At 45.4% G+C, this 15423-nt stretch overlaps 1 protein-coding gene across 4 annotated transcripts in view; it reads left to right on the top strand.

The window, feature by feature from the left end:
• Thap4 (THAP domain containing 4) overlaps positions 1 to 15423 on the top strand; it is a 38683-nt gene that overhangs the window by 22402 nt on the left and 858 nt on the right. For 3 of the 4 annotated variants that reach the window (XM_090355198.1, XM_090355197.1, XM_090355200.1), the window contains 3 exons: positions 3093 to 3252; positions 5826 to 5935; positions 6901 to 7004. In XM_090355198.1, the coding sequence (XP_090211324.1) occupies positions 3093 to 3252; positions 5826 to 5935; positions 6901 to 7004 (374 nt within the window). The other variant, XM_090355199.1, reaches the window with a different exon arrangement.

Genomic DNA, 15423 nt, shown 5'->3' with positions numbered 1-15423 from the left:
CATTATTGATTCTTTTCTATTGTTGTCCTTGTCTGTTATCTTTATTGTTTACCTTTTTCTATCTCTGACTTATCTTTCCTTATCTCTAACCCTCAGTATTTGAGGATTTTCCCTTCTGATCCCTCAGGGTCTCCCCAGTAGGACGCAGGAGTGGGGGAGGGGCAGAAGTCACTGTCTCAGAGAGGATCAGGCTTGGTTTTTTGTTGTTTGGTTTGGGTGTGGGCCCTGTTCCTGATCTCTTCAAGCTCAAGACTAGCACCCTACCCCTTGAGCCACAGAACCATATCCAGTTTTTAGTGGTTAATTGGAAGTAAGAGTCTCATGGACTTTCATGCCCAGGCTGGCTTTGAAGTGCAATCCTCAGATCTCCACTTCCTGAGTAGAATTATAGACGTGAGCCACCATGCCTGGCAAGGCTTGTTATTGAAGGTAGAAGGTATCATCTAGCAATGAATAGAGGACCAGGGGACTCTGGGAGAGAGGTTGAGCATGGCCGTACAGGAAGGGGTAGAGATAAAGGGGCAGGAGGCCAGGATGGGCAGGCTAGCCATTGTAGGCTCAAGCAGGTACTGGCCTGAAGGAGGACATCTAGATCTGGGGTGGATTGGTGCTATTGCCACCACTGCATCTGTTGAAATTTCCCCTTAGTAAGCTGTAGGTCTGGGATCCAGAACACAGGGCCTGAAGCGGGGACAGGATCCTTGTGGTCAGGACCAGTCCTAGCTCTGCCTCCTAAGAGCAGGCAGGCCCTTCCTAAGGAAGCCAGAATTTCTGTACTGCCTCCTCTGCAAGCCTTCCACCCTAGGGAGCAGACATGGCTCATCCCCTCCTTCCTGGCTACAGGACAGATTAAAAACTTCCTGAAGTGGAGCAGTGGCTCTAGCCTGTAATCCTAGCTACTCAGGAGGCTGAGATCTGAGGATCAAGGTTCAAAGCCAGCACAGGCACAAAAGGGTAGGGCAGTAGTAGCCTTGAGCTGAAGTGCTAAGGGACAATGTCCAGATCTAAGGATAGGGCAGTAGCCTTGAGCTGAAGAGCTCAGGGCCTTCATCCAGGCCAAGTGCAAGCCCCACGACCCACAAACAAAACAAAACAAAAAAACTTCTGAGGAGAGTGGAGACAAGAGTGCTGGCAGACAGGAACATACTCACAGACCATATGTACTCACAGAATCCACATACAGGACACACAGGCTCGCAGCACATGCCCACTGACAGACATGCTGCATGCTTCTAGGGCGAGCTTTCATGTGAGATTTCAAGCCTAGCAGTCTCCAAAGGGTGTGAGAAGGGCTTTGTAAAGAACTGGCATTTCCCAAGCAACGTGCAGGACATCCCACCTGCCTCTCTGGGACCCCACAAAGACCCCCCTGGGGCACAGCATTTGTCTTCTCCTGCCCACACTCACATGGAGTGGAGCCCACACTGGAGAGCTTGTGTATATGCTGTGGTTGCAGTTGCAGTCACTGTTTCTGGGGATTTGGAGGGGGTTCTAGACATTAGATTACTAGCAAACCAATCTCATGATCCCAAGCCCCAGGGTACAAGGTGGCCAAGCTTGTGCCAGCCCCGCACTGTAGCTGAAGATCAATGATCAACTGGTAAGAACGCCCTATCAGAGCTTCGATTTGGGACTACCACAGTGCAGGGGCTTTAGAAGCTTGGCTGTGTTCAGTGTAGTATAGAGTCCAGCCCATGGGTAGGCAAAGCAGACTGCACAGTGGTTTCTCACTGCTGCCTGGTATATGTTCCACACATTCACAGGCCCAAGAGCTCATCTGAGGCAGATGAGTGGGCTTTGAGGATTATCGTCTATGAGACCTCCTCTCTGAGCTCTTTATCTTCCACATCTTTTTCAGTTAGAGCAAGCAGCTTGTCTTCTCAGCTGCTCAGGACCAAAACCTCCAGGTGACCTCTTCTGTGTCTATCAGCCAACTGTCAGTTCTGCCCTTCAAGTAGATCTAGAACCTTGTCCTTTGCATTATTTCTACCTCTGCCATCAGGCCCAGGCCAACCTCTGCTACCAGTCTCCCCAACAGCCCTCATTCCCTTTCTGGCTCTCCACTAGTATACCCTGTAATTTCACTTGTTTATATGAGGCTCACAGCCCTCACTAGAGCTCTCCAGGAGGCATGGTTGAGTATTCTGTGGACAAGCTCTTAATGTTCTCTTCCCAGAAGTGTCTAACATACAGAGTAAGATGATTGAGTAGTCTCAGGTGACAGTATGTACAGGCTTTGCCATCAAGTTCTTCCATCAAGGGCTGTTAATAATCCAGATTATGAAGTTCCCTTATATGTAATTAGGAAGTTTTATCTCAGTTCGGATGGTCTTATCCTTCCTTTACAGCTGCTTTGCAGCTTTTAACAAGTACCCTGAGAAGGCAAGGAGGCCTGGAGCAGGGATGGGCTTCCCTCACCCCAGTGCAGGCTGACAGATTTTCCTGTGCCTGCTTGGTGCTCTCTGCCCACTTCCATTCTTGCTTCATGCCCCAGTTCCACCACTGCGCCATGAGTGCTAGCTGCCCTTGGTGTTCTCATCCCGGGCACTTTGGACCTCCTTCCTCCCCTGTATTTCTTGCATCTCAACATCTGCTGAGGTCAGTCTGAAGCTCTGTGATGTCATAGGCTGAGGGGTTCTCAGAGCTCTGGTCCTGGTGCTTCAGCACAGGTGGGCAGGTCCTCACCCGTACCCTTAGTGAGATGAGAAAGCTAAGCCCTCCAGTAACCCAGCAGGAAGGGAGAATCCATCGCCTGCAAACAGCCTCAAACTCTAGTCCCACCTATAACACTTCCCTGGCATCATACTGCTCTGCAACCCTCGGCTCCATTTTCTTCCTTTTGCTCACTATCTCCTTTGTTAAATCCATATTCTAGGATCCCTGACTCAACTGGGAGCTACTCTCAGTCCTCCCTTTACTCCACAGGCCTTCTGGGTTGTATTTTGTGTGTCCTGCAGAGATCCTGAAGACAGATCTTACAACTTGTTCAGATGCATCTGCTGAAGGCATCCTTCTGTAGCAGTGCACTCCTTCAGGAAACACAGCTGGCTGCTGATAGAAGGATCCCCTCACTGCCTCATTATTTGTTTCAGAGCCTCCCAAGATGAACCCAGTGGTGGAGCCCCTGTCCTGGATGCTGGGCACCTGGCTGTCAGACCCTCCAGGAGCCGGAACCTTCCCAACACGGCAGCCTTTTCAGTACTTGGAGGAGGTGCACATCTCCCACGTGGGCCAGCCCATGCTCAACTTCTCGTAAGTCATAACGCTCCTCCTGGGCTGCCTGGATCAGAGAGTAATCCCAGCAACAGGCAGGAGCACACAAAAGCAGCTTTTTCCTTTCCAGAAGCTAACAGCTGAAACATGGGGTTGGTAAAAATGATATTTTCTGGTTCCGTTATATATATATATATATATATATTTTTTTTTTTTTTTTTTTTTTTTTTTGCCAGTCCTGGGCTTGAGCTCAGGGCCTGAGCACTGTCCTTGGACTTTCTCAAGGCTAGAGCTCTACCACTTGAGCCTCAGCACCACTCACTTCTGGCTTTTTTTTCTATGTATGTGGTACTGAGGAATCGAACCCGGGTCTTCATGCATGCTAGGCAAGCACTCAACCACTAGGCCAAACTCCCGGCCCCTGGTTCCATTATATTTTAAGATGTTAGGTAGAATATAAATTACAGGCTGGACGTGATGGCTCATGTCTGTACTCCTAGCTACTCAGGAGGCTGAGATATGAGGATTAAGGTTCAAAGCCAGGCCAGGCACAAAAGGACTTCTAGAAAATGGGAAATGGGGCTTGGTTGAAGAGTAGGGCTGTAGCCTTGAGCTGAAGAGCTCAGGGACAGCGCCCAGGCTGAGTTCAAGCCCCATTAGCCACCCAAAAAAAAAAAAAATTACAGGCTTGTTAATCTAAGCATTAAGTAAGTACACATGCTTAATTAAATCCCTAATTTCAGTCACTATTCCTGTACAGAATTTTTTTTTTTTTTTTTTTTTTTTTTTTTTTAGTGGGTCATGGGGCATGAACTTGAACTGGGCGCTGTCTCTGAGCTCTTCATCTGAAGGCTACCACCCTACCCCTTGAGCCAAGCCCCATTTCTGGTTTTCTAGAGATTAATTGGAAATAAGAGTCTCAGGTTCGTTTGTGCCTGAGCTGGCTTTGAACCTTAATCCTCATATCTCAACCTCCTGAGTAGCTGGGATTACAGGTGTGAGCCACCACACCCAGCTTCCTGTACAGAATTTTATCACTGTAGTGTTACTGAAGACAAGAGGACAAGAAAACAGTACTATTATTCTGATTCTTCCTTGAATGTGTGCCAGTACTGGTGCTTGAACTCTGGACCTCACACTCTTGGTTGGCTTTTTCACTCATGACTGGTGATATACCACTTGAGCTACAACCCCAGAAGTAACTTTTAAAGAAACAGATATTTGGGGTGGAGAAAGGAGAGGAGTGTGATTTAAGACCAATGTAAGGAAATGTTAGCAAGGCCCTGTCTTACCAATATGCTGAGAGCTGTGTGTCAATGGCCTGTGTCTAATCCTAGCATCTTGGAAGGCTGTGACTGCTATATAAAATATATGTCTGTTAGAAGGGGTTATCTTGAAGACAGATCAAATAGCAACAATATATAGGAATTGTAAAGATAGATCCTATGTGCAATTCACCATGCTGGTAGACAGTTCATAAGCCATGGGCTTGGGCTCTCCCTTCAGAGATTCCTCATCTTTATCATTATAAATTCATAATGATGACCAGAACTAACTAGGAATTGTACCCTAACTCAGTGCTTGTTTCCTTTCTACCATGGGAACAAACCAAGATTGTGATTGCCCACAGTATTTATGGGGTGCCTAGGATTGAGAATCATGAAGGATGAGAGAGCCAAGAGAGATTCTGGGAGAGAATATACCACCACATTAAGAACAAATTCCCAGGGCCGAGAATTTGGCCTAGTGGTAGAGTGCTTGCCTAGCATGCACAAAGACCCGGGTTTGATTCTCTGTACCACATACATAGAAAAAAAGCCGGAAGTGGTGCTGAGACTCAAGTGGTAGAGCTCTAGCCTGGAGAAAGTCCAAGGACTGACCAAAAAAAAAGAAAAAAGAAAAAATTCCCCACCAGGCGCTGGTGTCTCCCTCTGGTAATCCCAGCCACTTAGGAGGCTGAAATCTGAAGCCAGTCAGCTTGGGCAGAAAAGTCTTTGAGATTCTTATCTTCAAACCATAGAAGTGGCTCACACCTGTAATTCTAGCTACTCAGGAGGCTGAGATCTGAGGTTGAGATCTGAATATTTTGGTTCAAACCAGCCCGGTCAAAAAAGTCCACAAGACTCTTCAGTTAACCACCAGAAAACCAGAGGTGGCGCTGTGGCTCAAGGGGTAGGGCGATGGCCTTGTGCTGAAGAGCTCAGGGACAGCACCCAGGCCCAGAGTCCAAGTCCCATGACAGACAATAAAAAAGTAGAGCTGTGGTCAAGTAAAGCACTAGCCACAAGCAAAAAAGCCAAGTGGAAGCACAAGGCTCTGAGTTCTAGCCCCTATACTACCATAATTTTTTATTTTTTTTAGTTCTTGGGGCTAGGAGCCTTGACCAGTATGCTGGAAGCCTTAGATTCAAAAAAAAAAAAAAATCAGGAAAAATAAGAAGGGGTCTGAGGGGTGGGGCCTGGAGGACCACCTCCCAGATTACACAGCTCTGTTGCTCTGTTGTTCTATGGCCACAGGGCTGCTATTCCTTCCAAGGGTGCGTGACAGCCAGCAGGCCAGGCACTCTATGGTAAGGTCAGCTGCCTGCTTCACCTCTTCAACTTCCCATCCAGGTTCAATTCCTTCCACCCGGACACACATAAACCAATGCACAGAGAGTGTGGCTTCATCCGCCTCAAGCCCGACAGCAACAAGGTGGCCTTTGTCAGCGCTCAAAATACAGGTATTGCCTGCCTGGCTGGAGCCTGGGCAAGGGGCAACAGGGCAGGCTGGTCAGTGGGCTGCCCGTCTCAAGTGACTTCCAGGTGTGTCCCTGTTCTTGAACGTCTGTTGTAGGGCAGTGGAGACATGGTGCTCTACAGGCTGTGAACTTCAGTGTGACCTCTTCCTAGCATCCTCCCTCCTTTAGTACCTATGTGCCCCAGCAGATGCTGATCAAGAGATAGGAGTCCAAGAGCAGCCTGCTTGACTATAGAGTCTGCCCGGAAGTCAGCCAAGCTCCTTACCTGCAAAGTAACCTTGCCTACTCGTCCAGATGAGTTTCACTCCAAGCCTGGCATGGAGCTGGCCAGGGAACGAGTAGTGTGGAAGAAGACAGAAGGAAGCCAAGAGGCTACCCACATCCATCCTTTTCCCCTTCCTCAGGCTGGGCTCTTCCTGGGGTGGAGCTGCACCCAAGGCTAGCTGGCTGGCCCTTTGAGGAGTACAGGTAGGAAGGTCGGGGTCCAAGACACCTCTATGGGAGTGGCTCTTCATGAGCTACTTGTCCATGAAGAGTGCTATAAGAAGAGGAAAGCAAACACAAAAAGGTGACCCCTGTGGCCTAGACCTGCTTTCCCAGCTACTCAGGAGGATGAGACAGGAAAATTGCTTATGTTCACAAATTCCAGACCAGCCTAGAGAACATGAAACTCTGCTTCACAAAAAAAGGTGCAACTGGATGTGTGGCTTAAGTGATAGGACATCTTTCTATGGTACTAAAGGTCCTGAAGCTCAAGCCCCAGTACCATCATAAACAAAACACTTGTGTCTTCTGTCTTGATATCCAAAAGGCTAAGTACAAAGAGAAATATGATACTTGGATGGTTGCAAAGTGTAGATTTCCAGTTGAATCTTCACCACGCAGCACAGGACCAGGGAGGGTATGAGCAGCAGCCAGGAGGTAAACTAACTGGCCTTCCCTTTTAGGTATCGTGGAAGTGGAGGAGGGTGAGGTAAATGGGCAGGAGCTGTGCATCGCTTCCCACTCCATCTCTAGGATCTCCTTTGCCAAGGAGCCCCACGTAGAGCAGGTAAGCTAGCCTGTCCTCTCAGGTGCTTCTGTGGAATATTCAAAGTAGCTGATGGAGTCACTCTGTCCTCTAACCCACCTGTGTTCCTGCTTCACTTGCTAGGTGGACTATCTGTGGCCCTGTCTCATTCCTTAACTTCCCACCATAGGGTGTCAGCCCGGTTGTGGGACAGGTAGTTGTTTTCCTACAGCAAGCAGCCCTTTGTTTTTGTGTTATAATGTTTTCATTTGTCATACAATTCTGCAAATATATTTGTTGGATGCACTTTTCATAGTGAATCAGAGGATAGTTCCATATTAGATGTTGGTGGATACTGGCAAGAAGATATTCTTGGCACATGTATTTGCTAGGCAGGGAGCTAACACTGCCAGCCCATTTTGCAATAAGATACCACTTTTTGCCTGGGTCCACCTAGATTGCAGTCTTCATGTTTCCCTTTGTTGCTGATTTGATAGGCACCTGCCACGGTACTCAGCCATTGCTTCCCTGTCCAGCCTAAGTCAAGGTGAAATCTCACAAAGCTGGTTTGAAACTGACCTCAGCCCGGCTGATCTCAAACTATGTTCCCAAGTAGCTAAGATTAGAGGCTTGAACCATGACACCAGCTGCTTTCTTTTTTCTTCTCTTCTCTTTTTTTTTTTTTTTTTGGTGGGTCATGGGGCTTGAACTCTGGGCCTGGGCGCTGTCCCTGAGCTCTTCATCTCAAGGCTACCACCCTACCCTTGGAGTCACAGCCCCACTTCTTTTCTGGCGATTAATTGGAGATAAGAGTCTGTCAATCTTTAGTGCCCAGACTGGCTTTGAACCTCGATCCTCAGATCTCAGCCTCCTGAGTAGCCACCACGCCCAGTTCCAGCTACTTTCTTAACAGTTACACTCCTGTTAGCGTTGCATGTGAGTCACTAGACCCCCACTTCTTCACCACTTCGCCTCCATCTCTTAGGTCTTTCAAATCTGATAAATAAACCTTTATGGCTGAAGGCCATTTTATTTCTTTCTCTTATTGGAAGAGAGGACCGTTGAGCAGTGAACTGTGGACTTGCCAATGTGTATTAGTGTGAAGCTAGTAGGAGCTATGGCTGTTAATCTGATTTCATTATTTGTCTCATGTCTTCTGGCCTGTGGCTTAGTACACTCCTTTCTGCCCTGGCTGCAAGGCTATTTAGCATTACTTGGGTGTTTGCTGTGTGCATCTGGACTCAGGTTCCCACTGCCCCTTGTACTTTTCCTTTTTTTTCTTTTGTGTGTATGTATTGGACCTGGGGCTTGTACTCAGGGCCTAGGTGCTGTTCTTGAGCTTTTTTTTTTTTTTTTTTTTTTTTTTTTTTGCCACTTAAACCATAGTTCTACTTCTGGCTTTCTCATGATTAATTGGAGGTAAGAGTTTCGTGGACTTCCCTTCAAGCTGTTTATAAATTGTGATCCTCAACCTCAGCTTCCTGAGTAGCTTGAATTATAGGCATGAGACACCAATACCCTGGCTTTCATTTCATCTTTTATTTGTTTTTATTTTTAATATACAAAAAGATTTTTTTAAAAATTATTTTACTAGGAAATGGCACTGTAGATCTAAGTGGAAGAGCACTAATCTTGAGCTGAGAAGCTCAGGGTCAGCGCCAGGCCTAAAGTCAAGCCCCACAACTGTCAAAAAGATATATGTGTATATACATACATATATATGCATATATATGAATATATATACACACATGTATATGTATGTGTGAATATATATATATATAATATTTGTGAATATACCAGATGACATTTTCTCAGTTAGTAAATGGAACATAGGATAGCATTTCTCTTTGATTCTCCCAAAAACCTCACTATCATCAGTCGTAAAAGATTCTATTTATCACACTGTCCGTGAGACCCACATAGGATATCAGAGGTCCTTGAAGTAAAAAACATTGTGTTATGCTAGGCTAGGCTTCCAAGCTTTTTTTTTTTTTTTTTTCCCAGTCCTGGGGCTTGAACTTAGGGCCTGGACACTATGCTTAGACACTTTTTGCTCAAAGCTAGTGCTCTACCACTTGAGCTACAGCACCATTTCCAGCTTTTTTCTGTGTGTGCGGTACTGAGGAATCGAACCTGGGTTTTCATGAATGCTAAGCAAGCACTCTACCATTAAGCCCAACTCCTGGTGGGCTTCCAAGCTTTTTTACTGAGACATCACATTAAGGTTTTAGATCCAAAAGAAATTGATGAACTTCCTTATTACTGGCTATTCCAAGCTTGAAATCTTTGCAGCCATGATAATTTCTGTTCGCTGGTAGGAGTTCTCTTACCAATGTGGTCTCCCTGGCTAATTTTACCAATATGGCTAGAATGTGAATCTTCTCCACCAGTATGTATACCATGCTTTCTAGAAAGAAAGAGACCAGGCACCAGTGGTTTATATTGGCAAGCCTAGTTACCCGAGAGGCTGAGATCTGAGGATCATGCAGGCAGGAAAGTCCATGAGACTCTTATCTCCAGTTTATGACCAAAAAAACAGAATTGGAGCTGTGGCTCAGGTGGTAGAGAGATGTCCCTGAGCTTTTTGGTTTTCTGTTCAGGCTAACACCCAGGCCCTAAGTTCAAGCCCCAGGACTAGCACAAAAAAAAAAAAGGTGGGGGGAAGAGGGGAGAGAAAGGAACAACTGGGTGTAGCTCACACTTAATTCCTATCTACTCAGGAAGCTGAGATCTGATAATCTGGGTTTGAGGTTGGAACCCAATCTGGGCGGACAAGTCCAAGACATCTTGTCTCCACTTAGCCAGCAAAAAGCTAGAAATGGAGGTGTAGCAAAAGCCAGTCAAAAACTCAAGCTTGAGTTCAAGCCCCAGTACTAACACAAGGTCGCCCTTTGCTATTATCTAGTGTGCTGCTACCAATGCCTCCATAGTATATTATACTTATCAGATAGTATATAAAAAAGACGCTTTGAATAGATATTGACCTTCAAATCTGCTTTTGCATGTACCAGTTTTCATTTTGTGAGTCTGCTATTGTGTTCTCGTCCAGGTCCCTCTAGTTATTGATGGCTCTGAGGAATCTTCCTTTTTGCTCTAGAGACTGTGTCTCCCTCTTGACCAGGCTGGTCACATGTACCTGGGCTCAAGCAGTCTTTCTGCCCCAGCCTGCGTGTAGTTGAGACTACACACAGCTGAAATATCAGCATCTGTGTTGAGCTTGGACCCTTGTAATTTTCTTATAGCTATAATCTTGGGCTCTGAAAACAATTAAATTTTATTATATGCTTTTTACAGCCTCTTCTGGAAAGACTCTGTGTTTTTCCCATTTGAAGCTATGACTGCCTTGAATTGTAATAATTTTCCAAATATTGAGTTGTTTGCTTTGGGGAGATAAATGCTATTTTTCATAATATAGTAAATAACTTATTTTCAAATGTCATCATCCAATTTGATATCATCATTCTTCCCATATTGAACTAGAAACTTTTTAGCTTTTTCTGTTCTTTGACAAACATCCTTGCGGATTATCTGTCATCAACAGGTTTCCAGTGCCTCTGTGACTACTCATCAATCCAGATTTTCGGCTTCACTTCATCTGAATATTTATATTTCCTAAGTAGTGTCAGGTTCATCTGGTTTTACAGAATCATGGAAGAACACTGGGTCCTACTTTCCCCTTGCCTGCTCTTTAGCTTCTCTTTCATTCTACTAATACCATGTGTATACCTATGAATTTTTTTCTTGGGTATATTGCTGAAGGTTATCTATAAGAGTTTTGGATTCTACTATTTTGATTTTACTTATTCTTACAAAAAAAATAGCTTTGCGTTTTACCAATTAAACAAAAGGTGGCTCTTCTATATATCTAGAGTGGAGGTAGAGCAATGGAGTTGGCAGATCTGAGCTCTGGAGCTACGGAGAAGGCCTCATGGCCCTGCCCCCAAGTCCTCTGGGAAGTGGCTTGATTCCCAGAAACTGAAAGCATGTGCCTGGAGATATGGGCTTCCACTTTGGGCTATCAAGGTCACGGAACTAAGGACCAGGAAGAAGCACATAGAAACCCCAGAGAGCAGGAAGTAAGGGACTGTCTTTGAAAGGTCCTCCTGTCTGTCCCACCACATTTGTACACTGTACAAATGTGAGAGCTGAATTAGAGCTGTGGCTCAAGTGGTAAAGTGTTAGCCTTGAGCAAAACCCTGAGGTCAAGCCTCAGGACTGACACCAAAAAACGTCCTGAAGGGTACCTCATCTTACCCACTCAGAACCAGGATGTAAGGGTCACCTCTATTCCATCGGCTCAGATAAAAGCTACAGGACAGGAAGCACTATTTTGAGTCTTTAACTCATTTCCTGCATGAGGATGAGAAAATGTTTCTTTTTCTATTTCTCCCTATTTTAATGTTAGACTAAAATAAGGTCTTGATAAAACTGAAAACTTTGGGACTTTCCTGGGACTTTGTAGCCAGATATGTAGTGAGGTCTTACAACCTTCCAGTATTCAAAAACACGTGTCCTCCCAGAGCCGGGAGTTTGCCCTCGTGGTGGAGTACTTACCTAGCATGCACAAAGACCTGGATTGGATTCCTCAGTACTGCGTACATAGAAAAAAGCCAGAATTGGTGCTGTGGCTCAAGTGGCAGAGCTCTAGTCTTGAGAAAACCCAGGGACAGTGCTCAGGCCCTGAGCCCGAGTCTAGGACTAGCAAAAAAAAAAAAAAAAAGTGTCTTCCCCATTAAGTCCAGAGTTTTCTGACTGTATCTTTAAAAATCTCATTTGCAAAAAAAAAAAATCTCATTTGCCGAATAAAATAGACCCATAGGTCTAGAGTTATCAAAATGGAAGGCTATTCCAAAAGGAGACGTGGTGAAAGGGAAAATGAAGCTACTAGGAGAGATTAGAAGAAACATGTAACACGTGATGGCCATGGAGAACAGATTGAAGAAGATAAAGGTAGCAAGCTGGTTTAAGCCCAGGAGGGTGTAACTGTAATGCACCATCCTCAAATGTTTGATTCCCTAAGATGTTTCACAGACCAGGAAGTAGTTTGAGGAGTTACCCAGCGTATCATGTGATGATGGTCACCAGAAACAGGAATTGCACATCCCCAATTTCCACATCCACATACAGCAGAAAATCTACATGAGTCATGGATTCAGGGACCTATTTGGGAAATCATCATACAGTCTGAGATCATTCTATGTAACTTTCTGGGAGGAATACTAATATATAAAAGTTGCTGAGTTTTAATCAAAAGTTGTGCCTGAGTGTGGTGCGGTCGCTCACGCCTGTAATCCTAGCTACTCAGGAGGCTGAGATCTGAAGATCAAGGTTCAAAGTCAACCAGGGCAGGGCCGGGAGTTTGGCCTAGTGGTTAAAGTGCTTGCCTAGCATGCATGAAGACCCGGGTTCGATTCCTCGGTACCACATACATAGATAAAAGCCAGAAGTGGTGCTGAGGCTCAAGTGGTAGAGCTTTAGCCTTGAGAAAGTCCAAGGACAGTGCTCAGGCCCTGAGCTCAAGCCCAGGACTGGCAAAAAAAAAAAAAAAAAATCAATCAGGGCACAAAAGGACCAGAGACTCTTATCTCCAATCGACCTCCAGAAAACAAAACAGGAAGTGGGCCTTGCCTCCAGGTAGCTTGGAAATTTAGCCTGCTTTCATGATCAAGATATGAGCAGTGGTGATATCTCAGAAAGCCAAGCAGATAATCAACGCAATCTGACCCCAGAACTGTCATGTGTGCACAGCAGAATTATGCAGTACCTGTGCCCTGAGTTTAAGCCCTAGGATTGACACCAAAAAAGAAAATAAATAAAATGAATTCTTAAAAAAAAATGTCATTTGCCAATTTGCAATATTCAATTTTTTAATTATTTTTTTGTTTATTCATTTACATGAGCCCTGGTACTCAGCTCCCCTGGAAGTTTTACAGGCCATTAATCCACATGAGACTGAGTTTTGTGTGTGTGGTGGGGTATATATTTCTTCTGTGTCAGATGACTGTCAAGCTTCCCCCCACTGCTGACCACTGCCCTTCTTTGTCCCCAGCCAGACCCCGGCCTCCACAGCCCCTTCAGCGCAGTCTCAGCCTCACTACCAAGTGGTCAGTGCTGCACCAGGGACCACAGTCTTAATTTTTTTGTTTGTTACTATTTTCTTATTTCCAATGTGGCTTTTTCTTTGATCTACTGATTGTTCAAAGTGTGTTATTTAGTTTTCATGAATTTGTGTATTTTCCAGTTCCTCCCCCCCCTTCTAGGTATGAGGCTTGAACTTGGGGCCTGGTTGCTGTTTCTGAGTTCTTTTTTTGCTCAAGGCTAACACTCTACCACTTGAGCTCTTCAGCTCAAGGCCACAGCCCCACTTCCACTTTTTGAGTGGTTAATTGGAGATAAGGGTTTCACAGGGACTTTTCTGCATCACAATCCTCAGATCTCAGCCTCCTGAGTAGCTAGGATGTCAGTCTGGCATGAGCCACCAGTGCCTGATGGATTTTCCAGTGTCTGTAACTGATTTGTAATTTTGCTGTGATTGGAGAAGGTATGTATGTGATAGCCATCTTTTAAACTATTGAAACTTCATTTGTGGCATAATACATGTTCTGTCCTGGAAAATGTCTATGGGTTCTTGAGGGGAATATGTATCTGTTTGGTTTATGGTAGTGTTGCAGTCCTGCAAGATCTTTTTCTTGCTGGGCATGTGGCTCACGCCTGTAATCCTAGCTACTCAGAAGGTTGAGATCTGAGGATTGCAGTCCAAAGCCAGCCCAGGCCCTAAAGAACATGAGACTCTAATCTCCAATTAACCTGTTAGAAAATGGGAAGTGGGACTATGGCCTTGAGCTGAAGAGCTCTGGGACAACACTCAGGACCAAGAATCCAAGCCACATGACCACCACCACCAACAACAACAACAAAGATGTTTTTCTTCTGCTGGTACCAGGGTTTTATTCTGGGACTTAAGGAACTATACAGCTAAGCCTTGCATCCAGCTCTTTTTGTGCTTTTGTATATATATATGTGTGTTGTACACACACACACACACACACACACATGCCTCTGCACATGTGTGCGAGCCAATACCAGGTCTTGAACATCTCCTTACACTCTCACTTGGCTGAAACATTACATCTCTTCCACTTGAGCCACAGCTCCAGTCCAACTTTTTTGCTAGTTAATTGATGAGAGAGCCTCAGACTTTACCATTCAGGCTGGATTTGAACTCAGATCTCAGCTTCTTGAGTATCTAGGATTATAGGCATGAGCCACTGGTACCCTATTGCTCTGAAACTTTGCTTCCTGCATAACCAAGCCTAGATCTTCTTATTTTAGGCTTCTGTTGAAAAAAGGGGTCTGGCAAAATTTCCTGCCTGGGCTTACCCCAAACTGCAGCCCTCCCAGTCTCAACTCCAAGCAACCAGGAATACATGTGTGAGCTGCTTTTTCTCCTTAGGTTCTTTTTGGATTTTCTGCCCATTATTTTTAGTTGGGTATCTACTTTTTCTGTTCTCCACTTCTGTGTCCTTTTCAAAGGACACATTTAAAGGGTAAAGGTCTTATTGATTGGTTTTGCCCTCGTCCTGGACTCGATCTCAGCCTGGGTGATTCCCTGAGCTTCTTTTGCTCCAGGGTAGTACTCTACCATATGAACCATAATTCTCCTAGCTTTTTGATAGTTTATTGGAGATAAATCTCACAGATTTTCCTGCCCCAGCCAGCATCAAACTACAACCCTCATATCTCAGTCTCCTGAGTAACTAGGATTACAGGCATGACCCACCAGCACCTATCTATGTTTTGTTTTGTTGTTTTTCTTTGTTGATCATGGGATTTGAACTCTGGGCCTGGGCTCTGTCCCTGAGCTCAAGGCTCAAGGCTACTACCCTACCCCCTTGAACCTCGGCGCCACTTCCAGGTTTACTGGTGGTTAATTGGAGATAAGAGTCTCAGGAACTTTAGTACCTGGGCTGGCTTTGAACCAAGATCCTCAGATCTCAGCCTCCTGAGAAGCTAGGATTATATTCATGAGCCACCACTGGCCAGACTGTTTGTTTGTTTTGCCAGTCTTGGGCTTGAGCTCAGGGCCTGAGCACTATTCTTGGACTTTGTCAAGGCTAGAGCTCTACCACTTGAGCCTCAGCACCAATTCCAGCTTTTTTACTATGTATGTGGTACCGAGGAATTGAACCCGGGCCTTCGTGCATGCTAGGCAAGCACTCTACCACTAGGCCAAACTCCCGGCCCCTGTTTGTTTATTTTTTGTAGGTCATGGGGTTTGACCTCTGGGCCTAGCGACTGTCCCTGAGTTCTTCAGCTCAAAGCTACCACCTTACTTCCTTGAGCCACAGCCCCACTTCCCATTTTCTAGTGATTAATTGGATATAGGAGTCTCGGGGACTTTAGTGCCCAGGCTGGCTTGGTCTGGCTTTGAACCTTGATCCTCAGATCTCGGCCTCCTGAG

The sequence above is a fragment of the Megascapheus bottae genome, chromosome 21 (assembly GCF_031878675.1).
Source record: "Megascapheus bottae isolate mThoBot1 chromosome 21, mThoBot2.hap1, whole genome shotgun sequence".
Taxonomy (NCBI): domain Eukaryota; kingdom Metazoa; phylum Chordata; class Mammalia; order Rodentia; family Geomyidae; genus Megascapheus; species Megascapheus bottae.
This window is presented reverse-complemented; position numbering and strand designations above follow the sequence as displayed.